The sequence below is a fragment of the Engystomops pustulosus genome, chromosome 5 (assembly GCF_040894005.1).
Source record: "Engystomops pustulosus chromosome 5, aEngPut4.maternal, whole genome shotgun sequence".
Lineage (NCBI taxonomy): Eukaryota > Metazoa > Chordata > Amphibia > Anura > Leptodactylidae > Engystomops > Engystomops pustulosus.
The window spans coordinates 2,174,751-2,200,460 of NC_092415.1; the positions used below are offsets into that span (position 1 = coordinate 2,174,751).

At 45.6% G+C, this 25,710-nt stretch overlaps 1 protein-coding gene across 4 annotated transcripts in view; it reads left to right on the plus strand.

Moving 5' to 3' along the window:
- Nucleotides 1–4,748: 4,748 nt before the first annotated feature.
- Nucleotides 4,749–25,710, plus strand: part of LOC140132343 (ubiquitin carboxyl-terminal hydrolase CYLD-like) — a 66,423-nt gene continuing 45,461 nt past the window's right edge. Inside the window, exons 1-9 of one of the 4 annotated variants that reach the window (XM_072150996.1) lie at nt 4,749–4,841; nt 14,215–14,714; nt 15,491–15,775; nt 19,900–19,972; nt 20,156–20,343; nt 20,414–20,576; nt 20,647–20,800; nt 21,568–21,678; nt 22,020–22,111. In XM_072150996.1, coding sequence (XP_072007097.1) covers nt 14,250–14,714; nt 15,491–15,775; nt 19,900–19,972; nt 20,156–20,343; nt 20,414–20,576; nt 20,647–20,800; nt 21,568–21,678; nt 22,020–22,111 — 1,531 coding nt within the window. In that variant the 5' untranslated portion in view covers nt 4,749–4,841; nt 14,215–14,249. The remainder of the gene's footprint in view (nt 4,842–14,214; nt 14,715–15,490; nt 15,776–19,899; nt 19,973–20,155; nt 20,344–20,413; nt 20,577–20,646; nt 20,801–21,567; nt 21,679–22,019; nt 22,112–25,710) is intronic. The other 3 variants (XM_072150997.1, XM_072150998.1, XM_072150999.1) reach the window with 3 other exon arrangements.

Sequence of the window (25,710 nt, forward strand, 5' to 3'; positions counted from 1 at the left end):
AGTCAGTGTGTGAGATGATGGGATTAGATACAGTCAGTGTATGAGATGATGGGATTAGATACAGTCAGTGTGTGCGATGATGGGATTAGATACAGTCAGTGTGTGAGATGATGGGATTAGATACAGTCAGTGCATGAGATGATGGGATTAGATACAGTCAGTGCATGAGATGATGGGATTAGATACAGTCAGTGTGTGAGATGATGGGGTTAGATACAGTCAGTGTGTGAGATGATGGGATTAGATACAGTCAGTGTGTGAGATGATGGGATTAGATACAGTCAGTGTGTGAGATGATGGGATTAGATACAGTCAGTGTGGGAGATGATGGGGTTAGATACAGTCAGTGTATGAGATGATAGGATTAGATACAGTCAGTGTGTGAGATGATGGGATTAGATACAGTCAGTGTGTGAGATGATGGGATTAGATACAGTCAGTGTATGAGATGATGGGATTAGATACAGTCAGTGTGTGAGATGATGGGGTTAGTTACAGTCAGTGTATGAGATGCTGGGATTAGATACAGTCAGTGTGTGAGATGATGGGATTAGATACAGTCAGTGTGTGAGATGATGGGATTAGATACAGTCAGTGTGTGAGATGATGGGGTTAGATACAGTCAGTGCATGAGATGATGGGATTAGATACAGTCAGTGCATGAGATGATGGGATTAGATACAGTCAGTGTGTGAGATGATGGGGTTAGATACAGTCAGTGTGTGAGATGATGGGATTAGATACAGTCAGTGTGTGAGATGATGGGATTAGATACAGTCAGTGTGTGAGATGATGGGATTAGATACAGTCAGTGTGGGAGATGATGGGGTTAGATACAGTCAGTGTATGAGATGATAGGATTAGATACAGTCAGTGTGTGAGATGATGGGATTAGATACAGTCAGTGTGTGAGATGATGGGATTAGATACAGTCAGTGTATGAGATGATGGGATTAGATACAGTCAGTGTGTGAGATGATGGGGTTAGTTACAGTCAGTGTATGAGATGCTGGGATTAGATACAGTCAGTGTGTGAGATGATGGGATTAGATACAGTCAGTGTGTGAGATGATGGGATTAGATACAGTCAGTGTGTGAGATGATGGGGTTAGATACAGTCAGTGTATGAGATGCTGGGATTAGATACAGTCAGTGTGTGCGATGATGGGATTAGATACAGTCAGTGTGTGAGATGATGGGATTACATACAGTCAGTGCATGAGATGATGGGATTAGATACAGTCAGTGTATGAGATGATGGGATTAGATACAGTCAGTGTATGAGATGATGGGATTAGATGCAGTCAGTGTATGAGATGATGGGATTAGATAGAGTCAGTGTATGAGATGATGGGATTAGATAGAGTCAGTGTATGAGATGATGGGATTAGATACAGTCAGTGTGTGAGATGATGGGATTAGATACAGTCAGTGTATGAGATGATGGGGTTAGATACAGTCAGTGTGTGAGATGATGGGGTTAGATACAGTCAGTGTGTGAAATGATGGGATTAGATACAGTCAGTGTGTGAGATGATGGGGTTAGATACAGTCAGTGTGTGAAATGATGGGATTAGATACAATCAGTGTGTGAGATGATGGGATTAGATACAGTCAGTGTGTGAGATGATGGGATTAGATACAGTCAGTGTGTGAGATGATGGGATTAGTTACAGTCAGTGTGTGAGATGATGGGATTAGATACAGTCAGTGTGTGAGATGATGGGATTACATACAGTCAGTGTATGAGATGATGGGATTACATACAGTCAGTGTGTGAGATGATGGGATTAGATACAGTCAGTGTGTGAGATGATGGGGTTAGATACAGTCAGTGCATGAGATGATGGGATTAGATACAGTCAGTGCATGAGATGATGGGATTAGATACAGTCAGTGTGTGCGATGATGGGATTAGATACAGTCAGTGTGTGCGATGATGGGATTAGATACAGTCAGTGTGTGAGATGATGGGATTAGATACAGTCAGTGCATGAGATGATGGGATTAGATACAGTCAGTGCATGAGATGATGGGATTAGATACAGTCAGTGTGTGCGATGATGGGATTAGATACAGTCAGTGCATGAGATGATGGGATTAGATACAGTCAGTGTGTGCGATGATGGAATTAGATACAGTCAGTGTGTGAGATGATGGGATTAGATACAGTCAGTGCATGAGATGATGGGATTAGATACAGTCAGTGTGTGAGATGATGGGATTAGATACAGTCAGTGTGTGAGATGATAGGATTAGATACAGTCAGTGTGTGAGATGATGGGGTTAGATACAGTCAGTGTATGAGATGATAGGATTAGATACAGTCAGTGTGTGAGATGATGGGATTAGATACAGTCAGTGTGTGAGATGATGGGATTAGATACAGTCAGTGTGTGAGATGATGGGATTAGATACAGTCAGTGTGTGAGATGATGGGGTTAGATACAGTCAGTGTATGAGATGATGGGATTAGATACAGTCAGTGTATGAGATGATGGGATTAGATACAGTCAGTGTGTGAGATGATGGGATTAGATACAGTCAGTGTATGAGATGATGGGATTAGATACAGTCAGTGTGTGAGATGATGGGATTAGATACAGTCAGTGTATGAGATGATGATTAGATACAGTCAGTGTGTGAGATGATGGGATTAGATACAGTCAGTGTGTGAGATGATGGGATTAGATACAGTCAGTGTGTGAGATGATGGGATTACATACAGTCAGTGTGTGAGATGATGGGATTAGTTACAGTCAGTGTGTGAGATGATGGGATTAGATACAGTCAGTGTGAGATGATGGGATTACATACAGTCAGTGTGTGAGATGATGGGATTAGATACAGTCAGTGTATGAGATGATGGGATTAGATACAGTCAGTGTGTGAGATGATGGGATTACATACAGTCAGTGTGTGAGATGATGGGATAAGATACAGTCAGTGTGTGAGATGATGGGATTAGATACAGTCAGTGTGTGAGATGATGGGATTAGATACAGTCAGTGTGGGAGATGATGGGGTTAGATACAGTCAGTGTATGAGATGATAGGATTAGATACAGTCAGTGTGTGAGATGATAGGATTAGATACAGTCAGTGTGTGAGATGATGGGATTAGATACAGTCAGTGTGTGAGATGATGGGATTAGATACAGTCAGTGTGTGAGATGATGGGATTAGATACAGTCAGTGTGTGAGATGATGGGGTTAGATACAGTCAGTGTATGAGATGATGGGATTAGATACAGTCAGTGTATGAGATGATGGGATTAGATACAGTCAGTGTGTGAGATGATGGGATTAGATACAGTCAGTGTGTGAGATGATGGGATTAGATACAGTCAGTGTATGAGATGATGGGATTAGATACAGTCAGTGTGTGAGATGATGGGATTAGATACAGTCAGTGTGTGAGATGATGGGATTAGATACAGTCAGTGTGTGAGATGATGGGATTACATACAGTCAGTGTGTGAGATGATGGGATTAGTTACAGTCAGTGTGTGAGATGATGGGATTAGATACAGTCAGTGTGAGATGATGGGATTACATACAGTCAGTGTGTGAGATGATGGGATTAGATACAGTCAGTGTATGAGATGATGGGATTAGATACAGTCAGTGTGTGAGATGATGGGATTACATACAGTCAGTGTGTGAGATGATGGGATAAGATACAGTCAGTGTGTGAGATGATGGGATTAGATACAGTCAGTGTGTGAGATGATGGGATTAGATACAGTCAGTGTGGGAGATGATGGGGTTAGATACAGTCAGTGTGTGAGATGATGGGATTAGATACAGTCAGTGTGGGAGATGATGGGATTAGATACAGTCAGTGTGTGAGATGATGGGATTAGATACAGTCAGTGTGTGAGATGATGGGATTAGATACAGTCAGTGTGTGAGATGATGGGATTAGATACAGTCAGTGTGTGAGATGATGGGGTTAGATACAGTCAGTGTGTGAGATGATGGGGTTAGATACAGTCAGTGTATGAGATAATGGAATTAGATACAGTCAGTGTATGAGATGATGGGGTTAGATACAGTCAGTGTGTGAGATGATGGGATTAGATACAGTCAGTGTGTGCGATGATGGGATTAGATACAGTCAGTGTGTGAGATGATGGGATTAGATACAGTCAGTGTATGAGATGATGGGATTAGATACAGTCAGTGTATGAGATGATGGGATTAGATACAGTCAGTGTGTGAGATGATGGGATTAGATACAGTCAGTGTGTGAGATGATGGGATTAGATACAGTCAGTGTATGAGATGATGGGATTAGATACAGTCAGTGTGTGAGATGATGGGATTAGATACAGTCAGTGTGTGAGATGATGGGGTTAGATACAGTCAGTGTGTGAGATGATGGGATTAGATACAGTCAGTGTACGAGATGATGGGATTAGATACAGTCAGTGTATGAGATGATGGGATTAGATATAGTCAGTGTATGAGATGATGGGATTAGATACAGTCAGTGTGTGAGATGATGGGATTAGATACAGTCAGTGTGTGAGATGATGGGATTAGATACAGTCAGTATGTGAGATGATGGGATTAGATACAGTCAGTGTGTGAGGTGATGGGGTTAGATACAGTCAGTGTGTGAGATGATGGGATTCCTCTGCTGTGTCCTGGGAAGGTTGTAGTTTCGTTTTTCGGGGCCACGCCTCCTTTCAAAATAAACCACGCCCCGCACGTTCCTCTCGCCTCTGATTGGTCTGGTGTCTGCCTGCCCCGCCCCTATCTGCACGGCTCCTGGGGGAGACACTGAGGGCCCAGAACACGGAGCTCCGCCCGCGCAGCACACGGGGGGCGACAACAGTGAGTACCCGGGCCCCTCCGTACTGTACACACTGCAGCTGTGTGTCCGGTACATTGTGTCAGCCTGTCACTGCACTGCACACCTGCGCTGTCATCCGGATCTGCTGGGGGTGGTAGTTCTTCCTTTACTTCCTCTTTGCTGATACATTGTTTATTATATTTTACTTGTATAAAGATACAAAAGTTATAAACCGGAAACAACAAACATCAAAGAGGAAAACCAAAGAGCCGGGAAATCCCCAACTAAGAATATCCACAACTACTACACAGCACAACACTGCAGCCTAGTGCCCAGCGCAGATACTACACCTGCAGTCCCATGTAACAGCACAGATAACACAGGGATATCTCTGAGTACAGATCATGTAGTAGATGTGTCCTGCAGTCCTATGTAACACCACAGATAACACAGTGATATCTCTGAGTACAGATCATGTAGTAGATGTGTCCTGCAGTCCTATGTAACACCACAGATAACACAGTGATATCTCTGAGTACAGATCATGTAGTAGATGTGTCCTGCAGTCCTATGTAACACCACAGATAACACAGTGATATCTCTGAGTACAGATCATGTAGTAGATGTGTCCTGCAGTCCTATGTAACACCACAGATAACACAGTGATATCTCTGAGTACAGATCATGTAGTAGATGTGTCCTGCAGTCCTATGTAACACCACAGATAACACAGTGATATCTCTGAGTACAGATCATGTAGTAGATGTGTCCTGCAGTCCTATGTAACAGCACAGATAACACAGTGATATCTCTGAGTACAGATCATGTAGTAGATGTGTCCTGCAGTCCCATGTAACAGCACACATAACACAGTGATATCTCTGAGTACAGATCATGTAGTAGATGTGTCCTGCAGTCCTATGTAACACCACAGATAACACAGTGATATCTCTGAGTACAGATCATGTAGTAGATGTGTCCTGCAGTCCTATGTAACACCACAGATAACACAGTGATATCTCTGAGTACAGATCATGTAGTAGATGTGTCCTGCAGTCCTATGTAACACCACAGATAACACAGTGATATCTCTGAGTACAGATCATGTAGTAGATGTGTCCTGCAGTCCTATGTAACACCACAGATAACACAGTGATATCTCTGAGTACAGATCATGTAGTAGATGTGTCCTGCAGTCCCATGTAACAGCACACATAACACAGTGACATCTCTGAGTACAGATCATGTAGTAGATGTGTCCTGCAGTCCCATGTAACACAGTGATATCTCTGAGTACAGATCATGTAGTAGATGTGTCCTGCAGTCCTATGTAACACCACAGATAACACAGTGATATCTCTGAGTACAGATCATGTAGTAGATGTGTCCTGCAGTCCTATGTAACACCACAGATAACACAGTGATATCTCTGAGTACAGATCATGTAGTAGATGTGTCCTGCAGTCCTATGTAACACCACAGATAACACAGTGATATCTCTGAGTACAGATCATGTAGTAGATGTGCCTGCAGTCCCATGTAACACCACAGATAGCACAGTGATATCTCTGAGTACAGATCATGTAGTAGATGTGTCCTGCAGTCCTATGTAACAGCACAGATAACACAGTGATATAACTGAGTACAGATCATGTAGTGATGTGTCCTGCAGTCCTATGTAACACCAGTGATAACACAGTGATATCTCTGAGTACAGATCATGTAGTAGATGTGTCCTGCAGTCCTATGTAACACCACAGATAACACAGTGATATCTCTGAGTACAGATCATGTAGTAGATGTGTCCTGCAGTCCTATGTAACAGCACAGATAACACAGTGATATCTCTGAGTACAGATCATGTAGTAGATGTGTCCTGCAGTCCCATGTAACACCACAGATAACACAGTGATATCTCTGAGTACAGATCATGTAGTAGATGTGTCCTGCAGTCCTATGTAACACCACAGATAACACAGTGATATCTCTGAGTACAGATCATGTAGTAGATGTGTCCTGCAGTCCTATGTAACAGCACAGATAACACAGTGATATCTCTGAGTACAGATCATGTAGTAGATGTGTCCTGCAGTCCCATGTAACAGCACACATAACACAGTGATATCTCTGAGTACAGATCATGTAGTAGATGTGTCCTGCAGTCCTATGTAACACCACAGATAACACAGTGATATCTCTGAGTACAGATCATGTAGTAGATGTGTCCTGCAGTCCTATGTAACACCACAGATAACACAGTGATATCTCTGAGTACAGATCATGTAGTAGATGTGTCCTGCAGTCCTATGTAACACCACAGATAACACAGTGATATCTCTGAGTACAGATCATGTAGTAGATGTGTCCTGCAGTCCTATGTAACACCACAGATAACACAGTGATATCTCTGAGTACAGATCATGTAGTAGATGTGTCCTGCAGTCCCATGTAACAGCACACATAACACAGTGACATCTCTGAGTACAGATCATGTAGTAGATGTGTCCTGCAGTCCCATGTAACACAGTGATATCTCTGAGTACAGATCATGTAGTAGATGTGTCCTGCAGTCCTATGTAACACCACAGATAACACAGTGATATCTCTGAGTACAGATCATGTAGTAGATGTGTCCTGCAGTCCTATGTAACACCACAGATAACACAGTGATATCTCTGAGTACAGATCATGTAGTAGATGTGTCCTGCAGTCCTATGTAACACCACAGATAACACAGTGATATCTCTGAGTACAGATCATGTAGTAGATGTGCCTGCAGTCCCATGTAACACCACAGATAGCACAGTGATATCTCTGAGTACAGATCATGTAGTAGATGTGTCCTGCAGTCCTATGTAACAGCACAGATAACACAGTGATATAACTGAGTACAGATCATGTAGTGATGTGTCCTGCAGTCCTATGTAACACCAGTGATAACACAGTGATATCTCTGAGTACAGATCATGTAGTTGATGTGTCCTGCAGTCCTATGTAACACCACAGATAACACAGTGATATCTCTGAGTACAGATCATGTAGTAGATGTCATCTGCAGTCCTATGTAACACCACAGATAACACAGTGATATCTCTGAGTACAGATCATGTAGTAGATGTGTCCTGCAGTCCTATGTAACACCACAGATAACACAGTGATATCTCTGAGTACAGATCATGTAGTAGATGTGTCCTGCAGTCCTATGTAACACCACAGATAACACAGTGATATCTTTGAGTACAGATCATGTAGTAGATGTGTCCTGCAGTCCTATGTAACACCACAGATAACATAGTGATATCTCTGAGTACAGATCATGTAGTAGATGTGTCCTGCAGTCCTATGTAACACCACAGATAACACAGTGACATCTCTGAGTACAGATCATGTAGTACATGTGTCCTGCAGTCCTATGTAACATGATATCACTGTGTTATCTGTGGTGTTACATAGGACTGCAGGACACATCTACTACATGATCTGTACTCAGAGATATCACTGTGTTATCTGTGGTGTTACATAGGACTGCAGGATACATCTATTACATGATCTGTACTCAGAGAGATATCACTGTGTTATCTGTGGTGTTACATAGGACTGCAGGACACATCTACTACATGATCTGTACTCAGAGATATCACTGTGTTATCTGTGGTGTTACATGGGACTGCAGGACACATCTACTACATGATCTGTACTCAGAGATATCACTGTGTTATCTGTGGTGTTACATAGGACTGCAGGACACATCTACTACATGATCTGTACTCAGAGATAAAACTGTGTTATCTGTGGTGTTACATGGGACTGCAGGACACATCTACTACATGATCTGTACTCAGAGATATCACTGTGTTATCTGTGGTGTTACATAGGACTGCAGGACACGTCTACTACATGATCTGTACTCAGAGATATCACTGTGTTATCTGTGGTGTTACATGGGACTGCAGGTCACATCTACTACATGATCTGTACTCAGAGATATCACTGTGTTATCTGTGGTGTTACATAGGACTGCAGGACACATCTACTACATGATCTGTACTCAGAGATATCACTGTGTTATCTGTGGTGTTACATAGGACTGCAGGACACATCTACTACATGATCTGTACTCAGAGATATCACTGTGTTATCTGTGGTGTTACATGGGACTGCAGGACACATCTACTACATGATCTGTACTCAGAGAGATATCACTGTGTTATCTGTGGTGTTACATGGGACTGCAGGACACATCTACTACATGATCTGTACTCAGAGATATCACTGTGTTATCTGTGCTGTTACATAGGACTGCAGGACACATCTACTACATGATCTGTACTCAGAGATATCACTGTGTTATCTGTGGTGTTACATAGGACTGCAGGACACATCTACTACATGATCTGTACTCAGAGATATCACTGTGTTATCTGTGGTGTTACATAGGACTGCAGGACACATCTACTACATGATCTGTACTCAGAGATATCACTGTGTTATCTGTGGTGTTACATAGGACTGCAGGACACATCTACTACATGATCTGTACTCAGAGATATCACTGTGTTATCTGTGGTGTTACATAGGACTGCAGGACACATCTACTACATGATCTGTACTCAGAGATACCACTGTGTTATCTGTGGTGTTACATAGGACTGCAGGACACATCTACTACATGATCTGTACTCAGAGATATCACTGTGTTATCTGTGGTGTTACATGGGACTGCAGGACACATCTACTACATGATCTGTACTCAGAGATATCACTGTGTTATCTGTGGTGTTACATGGGACTGCAGGACACATCTACTACATGATCTGTACTCAGAGATATCACTGTGTTATCTGTGGTGTTACATAGGACTGCAGGACACACCTACTACATGATCTGTACTCAGATATCACTGTGTTATCTGTGGTGTTACATAGGACTGCAGGACACATCTTCTACATGATCTGTACTCAGAGATATCACTGTGTTATCTGTGGTGTTACATAGGACTGCAGGACACACCTACTACATGATCTGTACTCAGATATCACTGTGTTATCTGTGGTGTTACATAGGACTGCAGGACACATCTTCTACATGATCTGTACTCAGAGATATCACTGTGTTATCTGTGGTGTTACATAGGACTGCAGGACACATCTTCTACATGATCTGTACTCAGAGATATCACTGTGTTATCTGTGGTGTTACATAGGACTGCAGGACACATCTACTACATGATCTGTACTCAGAGATATCACTGTGTTATCTGTGGTGTTACATGGGACTGCAGGACACATCTACTACATGATCTGTACTCAGAGATATCACTGTGTTATCTGTGGTGTTACATAGGACTGCAGGACACATCTTCTACATGATCTGTACTCAGAGATATCACTGTGTTATCTGTGGTGTTACATAGGACTGCAGGACACATCTACTACATGATCTGTACTCAGAGATATCACTGTGTTATCTGTGGTGTTACATAGGACTGCAGGACACACCTACTACATGATCTGTACTCAGATATCACTGTGTTATCTGTGGTGTTACATAGGACTGCAGGACACATCTTCTACATGATCTGTACTCAGAGATATCACTGTGTTATCTGTGGTGTTACATAGGACTGCAGGACACATCTACTACATGATCTGTACTCAGAGATATCACTGTGTTATCTGTGGTGTTACATAGGACTGCAGGACACATCTACTACATGATCTGTACTCAGAGATATCACTGTGTTATCTGTGGTGTTACATAGGACTGCAGGACACATCTACTACATGATCTGTACTCAGAGATATCACTGTGTTATCTGTGGTGTTACATGGGACTGCAGGACACATCTACTACATGATCTGTACTCAGAGATATCACTGTGTTATCTGTGGTGTTACATAGGACTGCAGGACACATCTACTACATGATCTGTACTCAGAGATATCACTGTGTTATGTGTGCTGTTACATGGGACTGCAGGACACATCTACTACATGATCTGTACTCAGAGATATCACTGTGTTATCTGTGGTGTTACATAGGACTGCAGGACACATCTACTGCATGATCTGTACTCAGAGATATCACTGTGTTATCTGTGGTGTTACATAGGACTGCAGGACACATCTACTACATGATCTGTACTCAGAGATATCACTGTGTTATCTGTGGTGTTACATGGGACTGCAGGACACATCTACTACATGATCTGTACTCAGAGATGTCACTGTGTTATCTGTGGTGTTACATGGGACTGCAGGACACATCTACTACATGATCTGTACTCAGAGATATCACTGTGTTATCTGTGGTGTTACATAGGACTGCAGGACACATCTACTACATGATCTGTACTCAGAGATATCACTGTGTTATCTGTGCTGTTACATGGGACTGCAGGACACATCTACTACATGATCTGTACTCAGAGATATCACTGTGTTATCTGTGGTGTTACATAGGACTGCAGGTCACATCTACTACATGATCTGTACTCAGAGATATCACTGTGTTATCTGTGGTGTTACATAGGACTGCAGGTCACATCTACTACATGATCTGTACTCAGAGATATCACTGTGTTATCTGTAGTGTTACATAGGACTGCAGGACACATCTACTACATGATCTGTACTCAGTTATATCACTGTGTTATCTGTGGTGTTACATAGGACTGCAGGACACATCTACTACATGATGTGTACTCAGAGATATCACTGTGTTATCTGTGGTGTTACATGGGACTGCAGGACACATCTACTACATGATCTGTACTCAGAGATATCACTGTGTTATCTGTGGTGTTACATAGGACTGCAGGACACATCTACTACATGATCTGTACTCAGAGATATCACTGTGTTATCTGTGGTGTTACATAGGACTGCAGGTCACATCTACTACATGATCTGTACTCAGAGATATCACTGTGTTATCTGTAGTGTTACATAGGACTGCAGGACACATCTACTACATGATCTGTACTCAGTTATATCACTGTGTTATCTGTGGTGTTACATAGGACTGCAGGACACATCTACTACATGATGTGTACTCAGAGATATCACTGTGTTATCTGTGGTGTTACATGGGACTGCAGGACACATCTACTACATGATCTGTACTCAGAGATATCACTGTGTTATCTGTGCTGTTACATAGGACTGCAGGACACATCTACTACATGATCTGTACTCAGAGATATCACTGTGTTATCTGTGGTGTTACATAGGACTGCAGGACACATCTACTACATGATCTGTACTCAGAGATATCACTGTGTTATCTGTGCTGTTACATAGGACTGCAGGACACATCTACTACATGATCTGTACTCAGAGATATCACTGTGTTATCTGTGGTGTTACATGGGACTGCAGGACACATCTACTACATGATCTGTACTCAGAGATATCACTGTGTTATCTGTGGTGTTACATAGGACTGCAGGACACATCTACTACATGATCTGTACTCAGAGATATCACTGTGTTATCTGTGCTGTTACATGGGACTGCAGGACACATCTACTACATGATCTGTACTCAGAGATATCACTGTGTTATCTGTGGTGTTACATAGGACTGCAGGACACATCTACTACATGATCTGTACTGAGATATCACTGTGTTATCTGTGGTGTTACATAGGACTGCAGGACACATCTACTACATGATCTGTACTCAGAGATATCACTGTGTTATCTGTGGTGTTACATAGGACTGCAGGTCACATCTACTACATGATCTGTAATCAGAGATATCACTGTGTTATCTGTGGTGTTACATAGGACTGCAGGACACATCTACTACATGACCTGTACTCAGAGATATCACTGTGTTATCTGTGCTGTTACATAGGACTGCAGGACACATCTACTACATGATCTGTACTCAGAGATATCACTGTGTTATCTGTGCTGTTACATAGGACTGCAGGACACATCTACTACATGATCTGTACTCAGAGATATCACTGTGTTATCTGTGGTGTTACATGGGACTGCAGGACACATCTACTACATGATCTGTACTCAGAGATATCACTGTGTTATCTGTGGTGTTACATAGGACTGCAGGACACATCTACTACATGATCTGTACTCAGAGATATCACTGTGTTATCTGTGGTGTTACATGGGACTGCAGGACACATCTACTACATGATCTGTACTCAGAGATATCACTGTGTTATCTGTGGTGTTACATAGGACTGCAGGACACAACTACTACATGATCTGTACTCAGAGATATCACTGTGTTATCTGTGCTGTTACATGGGACTGCAGGACACATCTACTACATGATCTGTACTCAGAGATATCATTGTGTTATCTGTGCTGTTACATGGGACTGCAGGACACATCTACTACATGATCTGTACTCAGAGACATCACTGTGTTATCTGTGGTGTTACATAGGACTGCAGGACACATCTACTACATGATCTGTACTCAGAGATATCACTGTGTTATCTGTGGTGTTACATAGGACTGCAGGTCACATCTACTACATGATCTGTACTCAGAGATATCACTGTGTTATCTGTGCTGTTACATAGGACTGCAGGTCACATCTACTACATGATCTGTACTCAGAGACATCACTGTGTTATCTGTGGTGTTACATAGGACTGCAGGACACATCTACTACATGATCTGTACTCAGAGATATCACTGTGTTATCTGTGGTGTTACATGGGACTGCAGGACACATCTACTACATGATCTGTACTCAGAGATATCACTGTGTTATCTGTGGTGTTACATAGGACTGCAGGACACATCTACTACATGATCTGTACTCAGAGATATCACTGTGTTATCTGTGCTGTTACATAGGACTGCAGGACACATCTACTACATGATCTGTACTCAGAGATATCACTGTGTTATCTGTGGTGTTACATAGGACTGCAGGGCACATCTACTACATGATCTGTACTCAGAGATATCACTGTGTTATCTGTGCTGTTACATGGGACTGCAGGACACATCTACTACATGATCTGTACTCAGAGATATCATTGTGTTATCTGTGCTGTTACATGGGACTGCAGGACACATCTACTACATGATCTGTACTCAGAGATATCACTGTGTTATCTGTGGTGTTACATAGGACTGCAGGGCACATCTACTACATGATCTGTACTCAGAGATATCACTGTGTTATCTGTGCTGTTACATGGGACTGCAGGACACATCTACTACATGATCTGTACTCAGAGATATCATTGTGTTATCTGTGCTGTTACATGGGACTGCAGGACACAGTACAGATCATGTTGTTACCTGCAGTTCTCTGGGTCTTATCTTGTGTTGGGCCTGGGATTAGGTTCTGTGCTCTGGGATTATGGCCGCGTTGTTGGGATTATGGGGATTAGTGACACAGGACGTCTCGCTTCCCTCTGCAGGTGACGGCTCGGGTCTTCTCCACCTGTGGGACATCATGGCCCAGGACGCCCGGGAGGTGGACGACTTCCTCATGTACTTCATCCTGATGGAGAGGGTCCCGGTAGGGGCTCTGGCGGTGGAGCCCGGGCAGCTCTGCTGTATGAGTGAGGAGTCGTATCTCCAGAGGGTAACGGAACCACAGTCCCCGGATCAGTCCCCGGCCCAGTCCCTCAGTGTCACCGCCATCGAGATGAATGTGATGATTGATGTGGACGTCAACTCCCTGCACCCTCTGAGCCCCCGGAAAGCGGCCCTGCTCCTGGCCATCCGCAGCCCCAGCGAGAGGCTCAGCTGCTTCCTGGAGAGGGGTCTGCTGGAGCAGGCCACCCAAGCCCTGGTGGGCCAGAGGGTCCTGGTGGAGCACGAGCAGAAGCTGTACCCAGCCCTCATCCACCATGTGGGCAGCATCCTGGACAGCAGCACCCTGCTGCCCCCCGTCTACTTTGGGGTGGAGCTGGAGGTGGGTCATCGTTCTATATAACAAGTTATTTGGGGTCACTTAGTAACAATGGGAGGTCAGGGCCGGGGCAGGAGGTTTGGGTGACGCCCGCGTGGCTGGTGAAGTGTCACCATCACATGTCCCTAGAGATGGGGCTGAGCGAGGGATGAAAGAGATTGGATTGTTATAATATGGGGGGAGGGGAATAACTACAATTAGGATGGGGGGAGGGGGAGGGTTTAGGTTATTAGTTATGGGGCGGGGCATAGGGTTAGGCTTGGCTTTAATGCAGAATTGGTTTTAAATTGAGCTGGACTGGGTATAAGCTTGTGGAGTAGAGCTGACCGTATCACCAGGATGAAGGATTGTAAACCAAGCACTGACATCCTCTGGCAGGATCTGCTCTTCTTATAGCTTCTTATGTCCTTGTGCAGCCTGAGGGGCTCTGGGTCTAATTAACAGCTTTTGAGCCTGGAGCCCCTCAGGCTCATTTGCATTAAAAACCAAGGCATGAGAAGCTAATAGAAGAGCAGATCCTGCCAGAGGATGTCAGTGCTTGGTTTACAATCCTTCATCCTGGTGGTAGATGTCCGGCCTGGTCAGAGATGATTGTGATCCTGCCAGAGGATGTCTCTGCTTGGTTTACAATCCTTCATCCTGGTGGTAGATGTCCGGCCTGGTCAGAGATGATTGTGATCCTGCCAGAGGGGGCGCACACCAGTGTCCGTGCTTGGTTTACAATCCTTCATCCTGGTGGTAGATGATTGTGATGATTTGTGATATTTTCTCTCTCACAGGGTGAAGGTGAAGGTCGCGGGAATATGGACGGCTCTTATAAAGGGGCAACGTTCTTCAAATGTAAGAAGAACAGTGGCCTCCTCCTGCCGTTCAATAAGGTTATCTTCTCCGGCGCCCCCCCGGCTGATGATGCGGGGTCGGTCCCTCAGTCGGGATCTGTGAATCCTGGGGACAAGGTGTCCTTCTTTGTGGATGACTCTCTGAAGTCCGGGATCGTGGTCTTCTCCAACAATCTGGCAGCAACGGGCTGTGTGGAGGTCCTGCCGGTGAGGATGTCTCTTAAGGTCCATCTCCAATATCCATGTGGACATTGCAGGGACCGGCTCATCTCGGACCTGACTTCTGCTCCCCCGTTGCTTCTGCCCCTTTTTGCTTCCGCTCTCTGGTTGCCTCCGCTCCCTCGTGGCTTCCGCTCTCTGGTTGCCTCAGCTCCCTCGTGGCTTCCGCTCCCTCGTGGCTTCCGCTCCCTCGTGGCTTCCGCTCCCTCGTGGCTTCTGCTCCCTCGTGGCTTCTGCTCCCTCGTGGCTGCTGCTCCCTCGTGGCTGCTGCTCCCTCGTGGCTGCTGCTCCCTTGTGGCTGCTGCTCCCTCGTGGCTTCCGCTCCCTCGTGGCTTCTGATCCTCTGTGGCTTCTGCTCCCTCATGGATTCTTATCTCTTATGGCTTAATGGACATCTACCTCCGGGATGAAGGATTGTAAACCCAGCACACTGACATACATGGCGTACAGGATCTGCTTAACGCTTTCTATGCCCTTGTTTTTGTAAGAAAAAAAATGCTTTAAAAATTATGCAAATGAGCCTGAGGGACACCAGGCTTCCTAAACATTTATGGAGCCTGGAGCCCCTTAGGCTCATTTGCATAATTGTAAAAGGTTTTTTTTGGTTTACAATCCTTCATCCTGGTACTAGTTGTCCATTAAAGGGATATTCTCACAAAGACAAGTTTCTTAAATTTCCTCAGGATAACAAAATATCACATTCTCTAATTCACTGTTATTAACAAAAATCCAGCATTTCACAGATATAATCCCACCTGTCCCTATCAGTCCTGCTGGACACAAGTTGCCCCTAGACACGACCCTGTAACCTCTGACTTAGGGGCAGGTGGCTGCCATTTTGGATTTCTGTGTGACAGCCTGGAGCTGAGTTTCTCTCTCTCTGTTCCCTGCACTCTAGCCCCGCCCCCTGCACTTCTGCCCCGCCCCCTGCAGTCCAGGCCGGACCTCACAGACACTTCCTCCCAGCAAACACATCACATCGTGAGGAGAGAGAAGCTGCTGGCAGATAAGTTATCTGGGGAAAGGGGGAAGAAGGCACCAGAGATCTCAGTGTGAGAGCACATATGTAGCAGAGTTGACTGTGTCATTGTGTGTAATGGGCGTCTTATGGATCTCATCATCTCTGCTCTGTCTCATCTTATCTTTCTATGTGTCAGATACTAGTAAAATTAGAAGGTAAATGAAAGTGTGGCTTCTGCTCCCCCGTGGCTTCTGCTCCCCCGTGGCTTCTGCTCCCCCGTGGCTTCTGCTCCCCCGTGGCTTCTGCTCCCTCGTGGCTTCTGCTCCCCCGTGGCTTCTGCTCCCCCGTGGCTTCTGCTCCCCCGTGGCTTCTGCTCCCCCGTGGCTTCTGCTCCCTCGTGGCTTCTGCTCCCTCGTGGCTTGCTGCTAATAAAAAAAAGCCAATTCAATCATAAAGCGGAAGTAAAAAACTTCCGTTCCTGGTCTGTGACCTCAGTGACGTTTAGTATGGAGGCAGATTGATCTCTCCTTTCCAGCTCTACAGATTCTTATTCTGCTGTTTTGAAATCTCCACAATATTTATATTCCAAGAATCAAATATAGAGATGAAGCAGCACTCCGAAAAAGTTAGGTGAAAAAAGTGATGTTTATTCCACCAGTGATGCGACGTTTCGTCTTTTCCATAAAGACATTCTCAAGCATAGTGTGGCAGCGATCAGCTGACTTAAATAGGCGGTGATGCAATCACCAACATGTGTGATAATGAATACAAACAGTTTACATTCAAAGGACTACATATAATACAGAAATCGTCCTACATAGCAGTGCACAATACATATTAAATATTCACTCAGACATAAAATCATTAAAGAAGAAAGATTCTTATATGACCATAAGGTCGGAACATGTGTAGTCCTTTGAATGTAAACTGTTTGTATCCATTATCACACATGTTGGTGATTGCATCACCGCCTATTTAAGTCAGCTGATCGCTGACACACTATGCTTGAGAATGTCTTTATGGAAAAGACGAAACGTCGCATCATTGGTGGAATAAACATCACTTTTTTCACCTAACTTTTTCGGAGTGCTGCTTCATCTCTATATTTGGTTCTACTGCTAGAGGGGTTGTCGGACCCCTACGAAGACCTGCACCCTACGATTTTCCGCACGGTGCCGTTCCAACCCTTGTGTTTTATATATTCCAAGAATGTAACTTCTCCTGGGGTTTTGTCCTCACACTGCTGTGCTCTGTGCTCTCTGCAGCCAGTGTTATGTATTGTCCCTGGAGAGATGTGTAATCAGACCTCACACTGCTGTGCTCTGTGCTCTGTGCAGCCATTGTTATGTACTGTCCCTGGAGAGATGTGTAATCAGTCCTCACACTGCTGTGCTCTGTGCTCTCTGCAGCCAGTGTTATGTATTGTCCCTGGAGAGATGTGTAATCAGACCTCACACTGCTGTGCTCTGTGCTCTCTGCAGCCAGTGTTATGTATTGTCCCTGGAGAGATGTGTAATCAGACCTCACACTGCTGTGCTCTGTGCTCTCTGCAGCCAGTGTTATGTATTGTCCCTGGAGAGATGTGTAATCATACCGCTGACTGCTGTGCTCTGTGCTCTCTGCAGCCAGTGTTATATATTGTTCCTGGAGAGATGTGTAATCAGACCTCACACTGCTGTGCTCTGTGCTCTCTGCAGCCAGTGTTATGTACTGTCCCTGGAGAGATGTGTAATCAGACCTCACACTGCTGTGCTCTGTGCTCTCTGCAGCCAGTGTTATGTATTGTCCCTGTAGAGATGTGTAATCAGACCTCACACTGCTGTGCTCTGTGCTCTCTGCAGCCAGTGTAATGTATTGTCCCTGGAGAGATGTGTAATCAGACCTCACACTGCTGTGCTCTGTGCTCTCTGCAGCCAGTGTTATGTATTGTCCCTGGAGAGATGTGTAATCAGACCTCACACTGCTGTGCTCTGTGCTCTCTGCAGCCAGTGTTATGTATTGTCCCTGGAGAGATGTGTAATCAGACCTCACACTGCTGTGCTCTGTGCTCTCTGCAGCCAGTGTTATGTATTGTCCCTGGAGAGATGTGTAATCAGACCTCACACTGCTGTGCTCTGTGCTCTCTGCAGCCAGTGTTATGTACTGTCCCTGGAGAGATGTGTAATCAGACCTCACACTGCTGTGCTCTGTGCTCTCTGCAGCCAGTGTTATGTATTGTCCCTGGAGAGACGTGTAATCAGACCTCACACTGCTGTGCTCTGTGCTCTCTGCAGCCAGTGTTATATACTGTCCCTGGAGAGATGTGTAATCAGACCTCACACTGCTGTGCCCTGTGCTCTCTGCAGCCAGTGTTATGTATGGTCCCTGGAGAGATGTGTAATCAGTCCTCACACTGCTGTGCTCTGTGCTCTCTGCAGCCAGTGCTATGTATTGTCCCTGGAGAGATGTGTAATCAGACCTCACACTGCTGTGCTCTGTGCCCTCTGCAGCCAGTGTTATGTATTGTCCCTGGAGAGATGTGTAATCAGACCTCACCCTGCTGTGCTCTGTGCTCTCTGCAGCCAGTGTTATGTATTGTCCATGGAGAGATGTGTAATTAGACCTCACACTGCTGTGCTCTGTGCTCTCTGCAGCCAGTGTTATGTATTGTCCCTGGAGAGATGTGTAATCAGACCTCACACTGCTGTGCTCTGTGCTCTCTGCAGCCAGTTTTATGTATTGTCCCTGGAGAGATGTGTAATCAGACCTCACACTGCTGTGCTCTGTGCTCTCTGCAGCCAGTGTTATGTATTGTCCCTGGAGAGATGTGTAATCAGACCTCACACTGCTGTGCTCTGTGCTCTCTGCAGCCAGTGTTATGTATTGTCCCTGGAGAGATGTGTAATCACACCTCACACTGCTGTGCTCTGTACTCTCTGCAGCCAGTGTTATGTACTGTCCCTGGAGAGATGTGTAATCAGACCTCACACTGCTGTGCTCTGTGCTCTCTGCAGCCAGTGTTATGTATTGTCCCTGGAGAGATGTGTACATAATAGTGTATGTTGTTAGTAGCAGCAGGACTGTGAATAACAGTGCAGTCCAGGTCCTCATTAGACACTGGGGGGGCAGTGGGTGGGGTTGGGTGGTCCGGTGATCCCTTCACTCTCACCTCTTCCATCTTCTTCGGCAGGAGGAGGCTCCGTCCTGTGAGTTGATGAAGATTCCTCTGGATTCTATAGTGAAGGAGGAGACTGCGGCCCCAGGTACAGTATCAGGACCACGTAAGCCCCCCCCATTGTCATGTCCAAGTCACAACCCCAGGGCTTCGTTACAATGTATCAGTGATGGATGAGTAATATCTCCATTCACTGACAACAAGAAGAGATGCTGAACTCCATCAGCTGTAGTGCACAATGATGAAGCTGTGATGTCACTTATACTGGCAGATCATCAGAGCCCGGTGCATGATGGGAAGTGCGGGAATCCGGAGGACCCCGGGAAAGTCAAAGAGAGACCCCTGGAAGTGAACTCCCTGGTGCAGATCCAGTATAAGGAAGGGGAGCTGGCCTTCGGGATCATCCGCTGGTTGGGGTACTTACCTCTGAATGAGGATGTCATGGTCGGAGTGGAGCTGGTAAGTAGGAACATACTGAAATCCTCTGTGCTGCTGTGGGGCTGCCCCACTCCTGTTTTTGCCTCCTCAGGAAGAAGACCAGGGCTTCAGTGACGGCCTCTGGTGTGGTCACCGCTATTTCTTCTGTCCACCCAAGCGAGGACTTTTTGTGAAGCTGAAAGCCTGTCAGCCGGACACCCGCTTCCTGTCCAATAGAGATTCCACCCCAAGTAGCCTGCAGAGCGAGAAACCCAGTGAGTCCCCGCCCACACTGTGCCCGCCAGTCACTCATTGGACAGACAGAGGCGCTATATCTGCTCACAGGGACTTTCTATGTTTCAGGTAAAGATGACGGTCCCAGGGTGAGGGGGAAGGTCCCTCCTCTGCAGGGGGCGGCTGCGGTGGATATTTTAGAAGGAGACATGAGGGGGATCCAAGGCCATTGCAATTCATGTTACATGGATGCTGCACTCTTCAGGTAATCCATAAGACGCTTTGATTAACTTGTTCCTCGGGGGCGGGGCAAAGCTCTAGGACACAGCATTCTGAGCGTATCACAGGGGGTTCTTGATTGGCTAATAAATTCAAGTGCATAACTTATCAGTTTTTATTAAGTGAGAAGATTTAGAAAACTCCAGGGAGGTTAATGATTGGCTAGGTGCTCCTCAGGGGCGGGGCCATGCTGCAGGACAGAGAATCCTGAGGATGTCTGGAGAATAGTTTTTTGCCTGTGTAGATTGAATTGATAGTTTGGTAAAGTCTATTGCATTTCTTATTATTTGGATCATTTACGGCAGGACAGGGGGGCTTCATGGCAGCTGCTGGCTCCTCAGGGGTGGAGGGATCACAGCTGTGTGAGAATTTCCGGAGCAATAGCTCCCTATGCTTTTAGCTGAAGCAAATTCAATTGCAGTTTCATTATGTGGATGGGGTTGGGTAACATGTGGGCGGTTTATGAACAGCACTGATCTCCTCAGGGGTGGGACAATGCTGCAAAATACTGCAATATTACTTTGCCGCTTGTGCTGTGATTGGATACTTGTTTCTCGGGGGTGGGGAAATGCTGCATGCTGATAACTTTGACAAAAAAAGCATCTACTGAATTATATTCCTAAGTAATAATCTGTAGCTTTTGGGTAATCCTAATCCTTGTACCTTTGAGGTAGGGGGAGGAGTTGTCCATGAGCTCCTCAGGGGCGGGGCTCTCAGTTACAGCTTATTCTCACCTTTTATCCCTCTGTTCAGTCTCTTCTCCTGCAGCTCTGTGCTGGATTCGCTCCTCTTCAAACCTTCATCTCTTCCCGATGGAAAAATTCAGCAAACCCTGAGAGAGGAAATAGTCAACCCCCTGCGCCAGTGAGTGAGGGCTCTATCCAAATGTGGTAAAATGAATGAGAATGACAAGAAATAGAAGCAACAATTGTCTTAGAATATTGCAGAAGTTTATTTTTTATAATGTTGCAATATTTCATAAGACTGGATTGTCCTCAGCCAATCAGTGGCCTCTGTGGTCACATGACGCACTACTAGCTACAACATGTGACCATCCAGACCTCTGATTGGCTGCAGCAGTTGTGTGTGTGCAGCGCAGGGTCATCAGGGGGACAGAGGGGGGGGGGCATATTTCTTGGACATAAATCTCTAAAATACTGAGGAGACAATTTCGTAAAATAATAAACCATTTTTTTTATTTGCAGGAACGGCTTTGTGTCAGCGGACAGCGTGATGAACCTGCGCTGCCAACTGATGGAGGAGAGTCAGTGCCCCAGCTTCACCACCTCCGAGAAAGGTAAGTGCCCCCCCCCCCCCCCCACAAACACAGTGTTATACCCCAGAGCTGCACTCACTATTCTGCTGCTGCTGCAGTCACTGTGTACATACATGACATTACTTATCCTGTACTGATCCTGAGTTACATCCTGTATTATACCCCAGAGCTGCACTCACTATTCTGCTGCTGGTGCAGTCACTGTGTACATACATGACATTACTTATCCTGTACTGATCCTGAGTTACATCCTGTATTATACCTCAGAGCTGCACTCACTATTCTGCTGCTGGTGCAGTCACTGTGTACATACATGACATTACTTATCCTGTACTGATCCTGAGTTACATCCTGTATTATACCCCGGAGCTGCACTCACTATTCTGCTGCTGGTGCAGTCACTGTGTACATACATGACATTACTTATCCTGTACTGATCCTGAGTTACATCCTGTATTATACCCCAGAGCTGCACTCACTATTCTGCTGCTGGTGCAGTCACTGTGTACATATATGACATTACTTATCCTGTACTGATCCTGAGTTACATCCTGTATTATACTCCAGAGCTGCACTCACTATTCTGCTGCTGGTGCAGTCACTGTGTACATACATGACATTGCTTATCCTGTACTGATCCTGAGTTACATCCTGTATTATACCCCAGAGCTGCACTCACTATTCTGCTGCTGGTGCAGTCACTGTGTACATACATGACATTACTTATCCTGTACTGATCCTGAGTTACATCCTGTATTATACCCCAGAGCTGCACTCACTATTCTGCTGCTGGTGCAGTCACTGTGTACATACATGACATTACTTATCCTGTACTGATCCTGAGTTACATCCTGTATTATACCCCAGAGCTGCACTCACTATTCTGCTGCTGGTGCAGTCACTGTGTACATACATGACATTACTTATCCTGTACTGATCCTGAGTTACATCCTGTATTATACCCCAGAGCTGCACTCACTATTCTGCTGCTGGTGCAGTCACTGTGTACATATATGACATTACTTATCCTGTACTGATCCTGAGTTACATCCTGTATTATACTCCAGAGCTGCACTCACTATTCTGCTGCTGGTGCAGTCACTGTGTACATACATGACATTACTTATCCTGTACTGATCCTGAGTTACATCCTGTAGATCTTTTATTTTATATAAAAGTAAAAAACATAACAATACAAACAAAACATAATATACAAAATATATACAATATCTTACCTGCTGGTCCAGCCCCATTCATACCTAGCAAAAACAGTAATTTACAATACACCGAAATGATTAAACACCAAATACCACAACCCCCACCCAACCGATTATCACAACCTAAACCAAACCAATAAACAAAGACAAGCCACACCCACAAATAAACATAAATGACTATAAATATACATAAACCCACCCCACACCCATTTTTTTTTTTTTTTTTTTTAAATATATAATAACAAATACACATAACACTACACTAAACTAAATCCCTCGCCCGCACCCACTCCCCCCCCCCCCCAGACACTGGTCTAACGTCCAAAGTTTGCGTTAAGTAGTCCAGACCAGTGCCCAGGATCAGTTCATAAGTCCCACCACCATCACCCCCCTCCCAACCTAACACTATGTCCCAAACCCCACTATATACAATATATACAATATATACAGTATTTACAACATAACAAAGAAAACAGAATACAAATTAAACCTGAACAACAATAATCAAAACCACATAAAGCCCAGGTTCGGCGCCTGCAAGCCCTACATCACTACATGCCCAGATACAAAACAAAAATCTACAGTGCAGCATCAGCCCAACACCAGGAGAGGAGATGACAGACTAAGGGACACTAAAGGAGAACCCCCTCCAAAGGAGAGAGGCCCTCCCCGTGCCCAGCCTCTCATACTCCAGAGAGCGCACCTTCACCAGGAGGGGAGAGGACAAACTAAGGGACACTAAAGGAGAACCCCCTCCAAAGGAGAGAGGCCCTCCCCGTGCCCAGCCTCTCATACTCCAGAGAGCGCACCTTCACCAGGTCACCCAGAATGTTCCTAACCACCTCATCCACCGGGAGGATTTTACGCTGCGTCGATACTAAACACCGTGCGTTCCACACGTGGTACCTGACCACTAGACTAACTAGGAATAACGTGCATCGGTCCCGGCCACCCAGGCCTCTGAATGCTCCATAGGCCCACTCCGCATAGGAGAGACCGGCCAACCCGGGCCAATGGATGGAAGCGCCCACCCTGCTGTACACCTCTGTGTTAAAGGGGCACTGAAGCAGGAAGTGGTCCATGCTCTCCAGCAGGCCACCGCACTCCTCTCGGGGACAACCCCTTTCCTCAGAGCTCCTACACTTCAGATTGTCCCTCACACACAGCTTTCCATGGAAGCAGCGCCAAGTCACGTCCCAAAACTTCAAGGGGATCCTGATGGAATTCAGCAAACTCAAACCCACCCCAAGATCCCGACTTGGGCAATCCCTGAGGGCCAGAGGCTTCTGGAAATGGGTCAACAGAACCCTCTTGTCAAGGACTTTCCTCGACATGGTCCTGATCTCCCACATTCCCAGACCCCACCGGCGAATCACCTTCAGAACCGGGGTAGCGTAAGCCGGAAGATGCCCATGCGGTGTACGGAGATCCTTCACTTGTCCTCCTGTCTCCCATTCCTGGAAGAAAGGCCGAAACCATCCCCTGCAGGAGTATACCCACGGAGGAGCCCATCCCCTGCAGGAGTATACCCACGGAGGAGCCCTCTCTTTCCAGAGGTTTGCTACATTGATCTTAAGAAAGGTATTCACTAGGAACATCACAGGGTTGACCATACACAACCCTCCTTGTCTCCTCGTGCGGTAAGTAACCTCCCTCTTGATAAGGTTCAGCCTATTCCCCCATAACAGCTGGAAGAACAGACTGTAGACCCGAGTCCAGAGGGGTTCTGGCAACATGCACACACTGCCCAGATATATCAGTAATGGGAGCAGGTAAGTTTTAATCAGGTTAACCCTTTCTCTGAGGGTCAAAGACCAACCCTTCCACTGGTCCACCTTCTGAGCGGCGATCTTAAGCCTGCCATCCCAGTTTTGCATGGGGTAATCCCCCTGGCCAAATTCGATGCCGAGAACTTTGGCGGAGTCCTGGGGCCCTGGAAGAGTGTCCGGGAGATCAAAGCCTGGATCCCCCTCTCCCAGCCAGAGACTCTCACACTTATCCCGGTTGATCTTGGACCCAGAAACCTCTGAGTAGCGGTCAACCTCTGACATCACCTACTGCGCCTCCCCTCCCGAGGACACAAAAACGGTGACATCATCAGCATACGCTACCACCCTTAGAGTGGCTTCCGGTGCTGCCCGATCCATCCCGACTCCCACCAACGGCCCACGATCAACCCTCCTAAGGAATGGGTCAATCGCGAACACGTATAAAAGTGGGCTCAGAGGACAACCCTGGCGAACACCAGACCCGACCTCAAAAGAGCGGCCAATCCAACCGTTCACAAGCGGGAAACTCTCTGCCCCTGCGTACAAAACTTTCAGCCAATTGACAAACCCACCCGGCAGGCCATACCTCAGAAGGACAGACCAGAGGTACTCGTGGTTAACCCGATCAAACGCT